Source organism: Emiliania huxleyi (assembly GCF_000372725.1).
Source record: "Emiliania huxleyi CCMP1516 unplaced genomic scaffold EMIHUscaffold_521, whole genome shotgun sequence".
NCBI classification, from domain to species: Eukaryota; Haptophyta; order Isochrysidales; family Noelaerhabdaceae; genus Emiliania; species Emiliania huxleyi.
Window position 1 is genome coordinate 5,228 of NW_005198082.1, and position 10,792 is coordinate 16,019.

The window sequence follows — 10,792 nt, forward strand, 5'->3', positions numbered from 1 at the left end:
CTCGAGGCCTCGCTCGGCTCGCTGGAAGCTCGCCGTCATGGCGAGGATCGGCGCGCCCTCCTGCGACGCCCGCACGGCGATGGCGGAGAAGGAGCGACCGTGGGAGAGCACCTCGCAGTCGAATCGGATGTCAGCCGACACGTCGCCGCCGCGGAGAAAGTGGCAGCTCAGCTGGTGGACGGAGAAGTCGCCGCCGACAAGCTTCTGGCAAGCGGCGAGCGCCTGTGCCATCGTCTGGCCGCCGTACACTCTGCCCCACCCGAGGTCGACCGACCGGCCCACAAACGCGGTGCTCGTCTCTGCGACGGGCGAGACGTCGACGTGCCGCACGAGCGCGTCCGCAGTGACGCGGCGAGTCGCGGCAGTGCAGAGGCGGGCGGCTCGCACCAGCGAGGGCGCGGCGCGAGCGGACAGCATCGCTGCACGAGGAAAAGGTTCGAGGGAAGGGCAACCCGCGGCCTGGAGGGTGCGCGGCACGCCTTCAAGACGTGGCGCTTTCACCGGCGCAAAAGCAGCCCGCCACCCCCCCCGGGGGGGGGGGGGGGGCAAAGGTTTGCTTCCGGACGTCACAGCTTTGTTATTGAGAAGAAAATACGTCGTATGGCGCTGTGCGCTGGTCTGTGAGAGGTTGAGGTGCGAGCCCTGGAGGCCCTGGGGATGGGGTGAGTGAGACTACCCGCGGGCCTAGAAAGAAGGCCCTCGCGCAGGGGGGTGGGACATTGAGACCGGTCATGAATGAGTGCGCGACACGCATGTTGCGAGCAGCGTTGTTGATGTTCTGCGCGTCGCCACAGACGGCGGCGCGCGAGGCCGGTGCGGTCGACGGCGCTCGGTCGGGCTGCCGACCTCTTTGGCGAAGTTGAAGATGATTCTTGGTGCGATGGCCGATGCCGCCCTAGCTTTCGACGAGACAAATTCACAGCCTTGTTATTGAGAAGAAAATAAACAGCCTTGTTAAATTCCTCGTATATGGCGCTGTGCGCTGGTCTATGAGAGGTTGAGGTGCGAGCCCTGGAGGCCCTGCCTGGGGATGGGGGGAGACTACCCGCGGGCCTAGAAGGCCCGCGCGCAGGATTCACATCAACGCACAACCGACAACCCCGGGTCCCGAAATCGCACAGTGACAGTCAGACATGCAACACGGGGCCCCAGGGAAGGCAAGCAAAAACCTTATGACGCGCGCTAGTCGCCGACTCGCGGAGGCCGCACCGGTCATGCGCGCACACCGGACGTTCACAGGTCGGGTGAACCCGGCGGCAGTCTCACTTTGTCTTTGATCTTTGTTTGTTGCAGTCGGAGGCGCGGAAGCGATGCTGGCGGAGAGGCAGGCAGAGCGGTGGCGGGTGGGCGACGGACGGTGGGGTGAGTGGGGATGGCGGCGGCCGCGAACCAGCGACGGGTCCGGCGACTGAGCTGCAATCGAGCCAGATCCCCTGCGGCTCCCTCCGTCCGACTCGGGCTCGGGAGGGGAGCACGGTGGTGCCGGGTCGATGTCTGGAGTCGAGGTAGGGGTACACACCAACACACACACACTCGAGTTAGGGCGAAAATAAAAAAATACCGCGGCGCCTCACGTGGGTTGTGAGATGCTTACACACATACATACATCGGCGTCAACGGCGCGAACGGCGTTCGTCTTTTTTTTCTGCTCGAGCCACCAACCTGCTTCCGTTGAGGCGAGCCGCCACCGACGCCGGGCTCAAACTGTTAGACCTTAAAGGTCGGCGCTTCGATCTACTAGGCCACCTCTTGCGGGTCTAACACAAAAACAGAGGCAGGAGAGCTGGCAGCTGGGAGTCGCGGCAGGGCGGCCGGCGGCACTATAGACCGCGCCGCCACGCGCCAGCGAGGCGAGAGCAGCAGCCGACGACCAGCCGACATGGCAGTTGCTGAGGGACGATTTCATTCAGAATGACCAGGCGCGCGATACAAACACAGACCAACTAGGTACTCGAGTTGGAGAACCCCCCCCCCTCGAGACCCCCCCCTGCCTCCCCCTTGCCCGCCAGTGAGCCTCAAGAGTGCAGCGCCTTCCAGGTCGTCGCAGAGCAGCAGTTGCGGCCGGCCCTGGCCCTATCCCTCCATCCCTCCACACCTCTCCCGAGCTCTGCCCCCCGCCATCGCGCACTCCTCTCAGTGTAGGTGTACGAAGAAACACCCGCCGGCTGATCTGCCCGGTGGCTCCCTCCAAACCCGCTGTGGCCGCCGACCCTCTTGGCTCAGCCGGAGGCCGGGCACGAAATCAGCACGAAATGCTCTTGCAGCCCCCCGCGATTGTGCAGGTGGAGGCAGGCGTGCCGGAGAACATGGACGAGCAAAAAGTATTGGACGAGAGGTCCCAGCTGCTGATGTCCTGGTTGAAGGAGGTCGCGCCGTAGAACATATCTGCACACGCACACACGAGGCGGAAGCACGGTGAGGCGGGGGTCGAGGGAGGGGTGCGAAGAGGGCTGCAGAGGCGCGGGGAGGGACGCACATTCGGTGTTCGTAACGCCGGTCATATTCCAGCTGCTAATGTCCTGGTTGAAGGAGGTCGCGCGGTAGAACATCACTGCACACGCACACACGAGGCGGAAGCACGGTGACGCGGAGGCCGAGGGAGGGTGCGAAGAGGGCTGCAGAGGCGCGGGGAGGGACGCACCGTCAGTTCTCGTCACGCTGGCCATGTTCCAGCTGCTGATGTCCTGGTTGAAGGAGGTCGCGCCGTAGAACATCACTGCACACGCACACACGAGGCGGAAGCACGGTGACGCGGAGGCCGAGGGAGGGTGCGAAGAGGGCTGCAGAGGCGCGGGGAGGGACGCACCGTCAGTTCTCGTCACGCTGGCCATGTTCCAGCTGCTGATGTCCTGGTTGAAGGAGGTCGCACGGAGGAACATCCCTGCACACGCACACATGAGGCGGAAGCACGGTGAGGCGGGGGTCGAGGGAGGGTGCGAAGTGAAGAGGGCTGCAGAGGCGCGGGGAGGGACGCACCGTCAGTTCTCGTCACGCTGGCCATGTTCCAGCTGTTGAGCGGCTGGTTGAAGGATGTCGCGTTGCGGAACATCCCTGCACACACACACACACGAGGCGGAAGCACGGTGAGGCGGGGGCCGAGGGAGGGTGCGAAGAGGGCTGCAGAGGCGCGCGGAGGGACGCACCGAAGGTGCTCCTCACGCTGGCCATGTTCCAGCTGCTGATGTCCTGGTTGAAGGAGGTCGCGCCGTAGAACATAACTGCACACGCACACACGAGGCGGAAGCATGGTGACGCGGGGGCCGAGGGAGGGTGCGAAGAGGGCTGCAGAGGCGCGGGGAGGGACGCACATTCAGTTCTCGTCACGCTGGCCATGTTCCAGCTGCTGATGTCCTGGTTGAAGGAGGTCGCGCCGTAGAACATCACTGCACACGCACACACGAGGCGGAAGCACGGTGAGGCGGGGGCCGAGGGAGGGTGCGAAGAGGGGTGCAGAGGCGCGGGGAGGGACGCACTGTCGGTGTCCGTAACGCTGGCCATGTTCCAGTTGTTGAGCGGCTTGTTGAAGGATGTCGCGCCGCGGAACATATCTGCAAACGCACACACGAGGCGGGGGCACGGTGAGGCAGAGGTCGAGGGAGAGTGCGGAGAGGAGAGGCGCGGGGAGGGACGCGCTGTCGGTTCTCGTCACGCCGCTCATGTCCCAGTTGTTGATGTCAGGGTTGCAGCCTGTCTTGTCAACGGTGCTCCCATCGTAATAGTAGTAGTAGTACGCATCCGTGAAGAACAGGAAAGCCATGTCGGTGATGGCCCGCACGTCCCAGCTGGAGATCGGGCCGTAAGTGGCCTCGGCGCTTTCCTTGTTGGTGCACCAGGCGTCGACCGCAGTCTGCAGGGAGTCCTTGTCTGCGAAGGAGTACGAGGCGGAGGGCGGCGGGGGCGACGGCGATGCCGAGGGAGGCGGCGGCGACGGCGAGGCGGACGGAGGCGGCGGCGAGGGCGAGGTGGAGGGAGGCGGTGGCGAGGGCGAGGCGGACGGCGGTGGCGGCAAGGGCGACACGGACGGCGGCGGGGGCGAAGGCGATGCTGAGGGCGGCGGGCGCGACTGCGATGTTGAGGGTGGCGGGGGCGACGGCGGGGGCGACGGCGGGGGCGATGGGGGTGGTGGGGATGGAGGCGGCGTCGGCGGCGACGACGGTGGCGGACGCGGAGGGAACATGACGAGGCTGGTAGGCGACGGAAGTGGCAGGCACGAGGTTTTGTCGACGGTGAACGTGAGGCGCCGCGAGGTCTCGGCGCCGGCGAACGATGCGCCTACCGACGCCGCAAACACGACGCCGACGTACTCGAGCGAAGCGGGCTTGCCCTCGGACGGGATGACGTCCTCGAGCGAAGCGGGCTGGCCCTCGGACGGGATGCCGGCGGCCTCGCCTCCGGCAGGGTTGACGGTCGTGTTGCCCGCCAGCGACGCCTGTGTCAGCCAGAAGGCCAGAGGATAACATAAGTCTTGCAGGCGGGAGCGCATTGTCACGTGCGCGCAAGCACACGCCTGCTTGTCAGCAAGCGGCGGCGGCGGAGGAGAGAGCTTGAGCACGAGCTTGTCACCGGCGGCCGGCACGAGCTCGAGTTTGAGCTTGTCGAGCATATTGATCGAGTTCCTGCAGCGCGCGTGGGTATGCACGCCAAAGAGGGTCGATAGATGCAGCTCATGGAGAAGGCTGTGTGACGGGTTCATGTGATAGAACTGCTGCTGCTGGTTAGTTACTGGATGTACCAGCAGACTGTGCAGAGCACTACTATTATGACTGGGGACTGGAGACTGTGCAAAGCCTCCTGTTATTGCTGGTTACTGGAGACTGTGCAGAGCAGTACTATTATTACTAGACTGTGCAGAGTCAATCTCGGCGAATGGAGAGGTCAGCACCTACAGGTTCACGACGATGTGAAAGTCAGTCTCACAATGCTACAGAGATGTCGGGGGAATATGGGGGTATATGGGGTACATGGATAATAGTCTTGAGCTTGAGTGAAAGAGGGCCAGGCACCATCCAGAAAGAGGTGCGGAAGTCCCAACGGGGCCACCCGGGGCATCAAGCCGAGACTCGGCGGTCATGTGTCAATCTCGGCTTGATCTCGGGGTCAATCTCGGCGAACGGAGAGGTCAGCACCCCACCTACGGGATCATGACCATGTGAAAGAGGGTCAAAAACTGCTATGGAGATGTCCAGTGGGTATGTGGGGGGGTATGTGGGGGTATGTGGGGGTATATGGGGGTATATGGGGAGGAGAATATCTCGAGGAATCTCCAAATGCTCCGAGGAGAAATGGATCAATCGTCGCAATCTCCACCCCGCCGGCCACCCACCCAGCCAACCACGCAGCCCCCCCGCCATGCCCTCCCCTCCCCCTCGAGCCTCGCCTACACAGACAAAAAGAAATCGATCGGCCCGCGTGGTTTGCTAATAAAGGGCAGGGCCATGCTCAGAGAGAGAGATAAAGATAGAGATAGAGAGAGAGAGAGAGAGAGAGAGAGAGAGAGAGAAACAGAGAGAGGGTCGAGCCAGGTCACTGCCACACCTACGGGCAGCACGCCGCGGCGTTAGCGTCGCGACGACCGGCACACTCTCTCGTGTCCTCGGCGCTCGGACTGGAGCCGGGCAGCGATTGGCAAGCGAGCGGGCTGCGTCGCTCTCTCGCCGGAAAAGAGTGGGAGCAATCGGGCGGGTTCGCTCGGTGTAAGGGTGGGAAACGAGCGGCAGCGGCCGCGTCTCGTGGCTCCTCGATGGCAGCAGCCTCACCTGCGAACGGGAGGTGGCAGGCATTGTGAGGCCGAGAGGGGGCGAAGCCGCTCGGGCGCCAAAGCGAAGCGCATCGCATGGTGGGAGCGGAGAAGGAGCGGCGGGTTGCGTGAGCAAGAGGCGTCGCGCCGCTCGGGCGTGCAGCTCCCCGCGGCCATATGTGCGTCGATGCGGCGGGGCCAGCGCGAGCGGAACGGGAAAGGCGAGGGTTGGCCTTGTGGTGTCAGCAAAGTCGGTCAGAATGGGCGTGGGAAAAGGGGGAACTCTGGGTTGCTTACTTATGAAAGTGGGATCCAGACTCGTTGGTGGTCCTCGTTGGTGTAAAAAAAGAATCTTATAATTCGACTCCCTCGCACGACACTAGGCACGGGTCTGGCGCGCACTGGCACTAACAAAGAACATACAATAAACAAGAGGAGTTTTAAAAACAACAACTGCTCGGGGGGAGATTTTTGAAAACCATTGACATTGAGCTATCTTCTTTCTTTCGCGGTTTCGAAGTTGATGAGACCTCGTCCCCCCCTCGCTCTGCCTCAGTCCGCACAACACTAGGCACGGGACTGGCGCGCACTGGCACTAACACAGGTACACCACAAGGAAAAGAAACGAGACGGGGTGCAAAACAAAACAAACAAAATCTCTCCTAGACGGGGTGCGCGAGGAAAGAAACATGTATACAGCCGAAGCTGGGTGAGTACTGGGGGTTGGCCTTTACACGCTTTTCTCTGCAAAGGCTATCTATATTCTTTGCATCATATTCTCTCTGGGCCCTCTATATTCTCGAGAATATTCTCGAATATTGAGAATATTTTGACCTCGCGTATATCGACGGAGACCAAAAGTCGCTCCCAAACCCGCTCAGAACCTCCAAAACTTAAAGATTTCAGTCGGCATCGACCCGAAACCTACTGTTGAGGGGGGAATAGCTGTTTCGAGCTCTCTCGTCAAGACCGTTTTAGACGCCGCACAGCGGCAACGTCAAGAATATTCAAGAATATCTTTGGACTCGAGGTCCACCAAGGTCAAGGGCTGCGGAAAGCTCGTATATTCTTGAGGGAAAAGCCGTAGTATGCCATCGACCCGTCCCCTGCCCCCTCGCCCTTGCTCTTCCTCTCTCCCTCCATGCCCTCGCCCCCATACCCCTCACACTCCCCTCCCTATCCCCCCTTCCCCCTCCCCCTCGCCTCCCTCCCCCTCCTCGCGGTAGGGCCCATGCCCCTCGACCATGTTCCGGTAGAACGCCTCGGTGTTGCCGAAGGCGACAAAAGCGCCCTTCTGACCATGCTCCCCGCCGCTGTGGTGAGGGGGCAGACAAACTTGACATCGCCTGAAAAGCGCTTGCCGCCCCTGCCAATGTTGCGCGTCCACGTCGGGTTGTTTGTTGTAACTCTGACCGAGGTGGCCTTTGCGGCTCCATTCGCACAGCGGCATGGCTCTCCCCGCAACTCTATCGCTAACACGCGCGCACCACCGAGACTGTGGTGGGCGCGCTGCGGTCGCACGTCTACCTCCGTCATAGTGCCACGACGTGCGGCCTAGAATTAGCACACGCGCCTCTGCTTGAATACACTCATACATTGGATTGTCATCGCCTGTGAGTGCGAGATTAGGGCTAGCCGCAGGCAGCTAGCCTCTGAGGAGGGCGTCCATAGACACCTCACTAGACCCCACACACGGTCTCGTCCGTGCCTCGCCGGCCGGAGAGATTGCTGGAGGTAGAGCAAGCCTGCTCTAGCCTCGCATGTCACTTCCTGTCGTCTGTTGTGTCGTTGTGCCCTTGTTTGTTCTCTTGGCACCTTGGAGTGCTGGGGGGGGCGACAGGGAGGATGTGGCCTTGAGTTATGTGTAAGCCGACTCAGGGTGTGTGGCAGCCAGCTGGCTGTGTGTCTTGTGAGCCTGTTTGTGTCTGTGTGTCGCTCGAGCGTGTCGTCATCATCTGTCCAGCGTCCACCCATACCGCGTTGGTGTCCAGTCCGAGCCTGGCTGTTCTTCACCTTTCTACCTACCTACCTACCTACAGCGGTGCCCAGGGAAGGGGAGAACGCAGAGAGAAATGAAAGCCGTCCGGCTCACAAGTCAAAATAATTCCAACGGGAGCCAGTAGTGAGTGTGTCTGCTTCTCCTTTTCTCTTTTGCTCGTAAAATTCTTTTTTGTCTTCTTCGGTCTTTAAATTCTTTTTTTGCACGACACCAGCTGTAAAATTCTTTTTTTGGACCAACGACTCCTGAACGCCGAACCAATCGGGGCCTGGTTTGACCAATTCGGCGGCCGAGCACGCCTGCCAACCTGCGTGGTTCGTAGGGTCAAAAGAGGCCCGTCAAGGTTATGCTCGACTCTGGCACCACGCCGGCAGGCAAGCGCAAGCGCCAGCCGATCGATGTCGAGGTTTGCTGGGGCAGCATCCTCTCGGGCGGCGCGTCAGTGTGCGAGGTGGTGCCTCTCAAAGACGGAGCGTTCCGCAACAACTTTTGTGCACGGTGCAGGCAGCGAGGCGTGCTTGTCCCCGTGGCGAGAGTGCGAGTGACGGTCGGGACGGCTGAGCTCTCCAACCAACGGACCGCCGGCGTGTGGAACAGCCCGTCCCGCGATGCGCCCTGGCCGGACTACCGACTCATCAATCAGACGGCAGACTGCACCGGCCCGCGTCTGGTGATCCTGAGGAACGAGTGCTCGGCAGACCTCCCAAACCTCGCACCTCTGCCACCGCTGCCGGCCGTCACCTCCCTCCCGTGGCCCCCGCCCGGCTTCATCGCCTTTCGCGTCGGACGGACTCTCGTGCCGATGATGCCTCTCCCGCGGAGCTTTGCCGTGGAGGCGGAGCGGGTGGCCGCCGCTGCGACAGGCGCCGGGACGCAGGCGTGGCAGCAGTACGGCAGCGGCCCCGGATCGCCTGCGTCTCCTCCTTTTGAAGACGCGATCGCCCACCGGCCGTCGACCTTTACTTCGCAAGCGCCCTCCCTGCTGCCGATAGCGCCCTTCCCCTCGATAGCGGTTGCGATAACTACCTCCCTGTTGCCCGCCTCTGCAGCCGCCACAGCGCCCGCCGCAGCGCCCGCCGCAGCGCCCGCCGCAGCGCCCGCCGCAGCGCAGCCGTCCCCGCTCGCTGCGGGTCTGGCGGCGCACGCGGTGGACGACCTGGTCGAGCGCCTGGACGACTTCCTCGACCGAGAGCCTGCCGAGAAGATCGCAGCCTTACTCGGCCTAGCCCCCCCGGCGGGTGCATCGGCGCTTGCGCCGCTAGACGCTTCGCCAGTGCCAGCACCGCCCGAAACTCCTGGCGAAGGCGAGTGGGACCGCATGTTCGCGGGCATCTTTTCCCCCAGCGAGATCGAGTCCATAAGGCGCGACTGCTCAGGCGATACCTCCGCGCCGCCCTCGCCACCGGCGCCCGACCCAGCGCTCCTCTCGCGGCCCAAACTCAACGGGGGAGCGGGCGCTGCGGTGGCTCGCGCACTGGCGGTCGGAAAGGCGGAGGTGCAGACCGGCGCTTACACCAAGCGGCGCGTTTTGCTGTGCTCACGCTGGCCCCTGCTCCACGACGCGTCCAAGACGTGTGCCATAGGCTTGCTGCTCAAGCTCGCCTCCCTGCTGATACTGCTGGCGAAGCAGGCCACCGCCGCCATCCTCGCCGGCCACAAGTTCCACATCGCCGTTGCTGCTCTTGCCGCAGCCTCGCCTCTGGTTGCAGGCTGGTCATATTTGGGATACCCAGGAAGCATCATGACGCACCTTGTCGGCGGCCTGCTGATAGTCGGCCACGTTGCCTGCGGCCCGCGTTTGACTGCTCGCTTGGGCACGACTCTTCTTGTGGTGGGGTACGCACTCTTCGTCGCAGCACGACTCGTCGGCTGGTCAACACTCGATACGGCGCAGCAGATCGAGCGGTTTGATAGGCTCCAACGCGAGCCACTCGCCGGCATTGCCTTCTTCGCAAGCTTCGGCGCGTGGCTCGGCTCCCAGCCATCCGAGTACTCCTCGCCAAAGCATAAGTTGCGCGTCGCCGCCATCATCACCGCCCTGATGGTCGTCAACAGGACCATCATTTGGGTGCGCACCGGTCAGCTGCGGTCGCTGTCTCAAGGTGTGCTATACGCCTGGGGGCCGTTCAACTTTGGAGTGCTGGCAACCATGTACGTACTGTACCTCCGGCAGGATGGTGCGAGTGCACGTTCAGGACGACGTGCAGCACGCGTGTGATAGGGAGCAAGGGGAGATGTGGGTTGTGGCGCTACGAGGATGCGAGGACATGCGAGAATGCCGGCCACTAGCCGTAGCAGCTTGTCTGTCTGGGTGGAGAGGGCTGTAGGCGCGCGACGTTGGGGACGACTGTACACTACCTTCGATGCGAGTCCACACCATAGGCGCGCCCATTGCCAACGCCGCATGTAGGGTCATGATAGACGCTTTGCCTCTCCACTAGTCGTAGCAGCCTGTCTGAAGTCGCGGCGCCGGTGCCCTCGCATGTGCTCTGCTGTACTAGCCATGTTCGTTGCGCCCGCGGACAGTAGAAGCGCGCGCAGCTATATACATTTTTACCGTAGTAACCGGCACAAACAAAATATCGCTCCGAGCGGCGAGCGTGATTCCTTTGACAATACTTTGTGATATTGTGTGAAATCGCAAGGTGTGATTTCTCAAGAGCGTGATGCGTGAAAATGACGTGCCGAGCTTTGAGATATCATGACTCCATAATGGCGATGCAAGCGGGGAAATCCTGATGCTGAGGCTCAGGATGTGTGGCAGCCCCGTTGACTGAGTGTTTCGCAGTGAAACCACCCCCCTGGGGGCGAACCGTCTTCGGTTTCGTCGGTTGCAAGTGCACTATCAACCCACGAAACCCGAAAAGAAAACGTGCAGGGGGAAAATACATCGTCACCAGATCGTATACAGTATAACTAGGGGCTGTGTATACGCGTTGCGGTGTCTTCTATATTACGCAGGCTCCGCGGGCGACGACGCGACGACCGCTGCGTCCCCTAGCGCTGGACGCAAAGCTCGACATGTGTGCCGCCGCGGTGCCGCCGGCGGCCGTCCC

At 62.2% G+C, this 10,792-nt stretch overlaps 3 protein-coding genes across 3 annotated transcripts; 1 reads left to right on the top strand and 2 right to left on the bottom strand.

The window, feature by feature from the left end:
- Positions 1 to 111: 111 nt before the first annotated feature.
- Positions 112 to 417, bottom strand: EMIHUDRAFT_246628 (hypothetical protein; the record flags this gene model as incomplete). The annotated part of the gene is made up of 1 exon (XM_005766100.1): positions 112 to 417. A coding segment is annotated over one exon (306 nt), but the record flags the coding sequence as incomplete, so codon positions are not given.
- Positions 418 to 2,242: 1,825 nt separating this feature from the next.
- EMIHUDRAFT_119729 (hypothetical protein) lies at positions 2,243 to 4,693 on the bottom strand (the record flags this gene model as incomplete). The annotated part of the gene is made up of 9 exons (XM_005766101.1): positions 2,243 to 2,385; positions 2,477 to 2,551; positions 2,642 to 2,716; positions 2,807 to 2,881; positions 2,977 to 3,051; positions 3,144 to 3,218; positions 3,309 to 3,383; positions 3,565 to 3,859; positions 4,490 to 4,693. 9 exons carry the CDS (start codon positions 4,691 to 4,693, stop codon positions 2,243 to 2,245), a joined length of 1,092 nt encoding a protein of 363 aa, XP_005766158.1.
- A 3,296-nt stretch (positions 4,694 to 7,989) lies between these two features.
- EMIHUDRAFT_445785 (hypothetical protein) lies at positions 7,990 to 10,322 on the top strand. Its single transcript, XM_005766102.1, has 2 exons — positions 7,990 to 9,241; positions 9,320 to 10,322. Exons 1-2 carry the CDS (start codon positions 8,083 to 8,085, stop codon positions 9,952 to 9,954), a joined length of 1,794 nt encoding a protein of 597 aa, XP_005766159.1. The 5' UTR covers positions 7,990 to 8,082; the 3' UTR covers positions 9,955 to 10,322.
- The last annotated feature ends 470 nt before the right edge of the window (positions 10,323 to 10,792 follow it).

What these genes read in the sequence shown, in the direction of transcription:
- EMIHUDRAFT_445785 (XM_005766102.1), top strand. Translation starts at nt 8,083, where the DNA reads ATGCTCGACTCTGGCACCACGCCGGCAGGCAAGCGCAAGCGCCAGCCG. An exon ending in AAAGGCGGAGGTGCAGACCG is followed by an intron (nt 9,242 to 9,319) that starts GCGCTTACACCA and finishes CGTGTGCCATAG; the next exon opens with GCTTGCTGCTCAAGCTCGCC.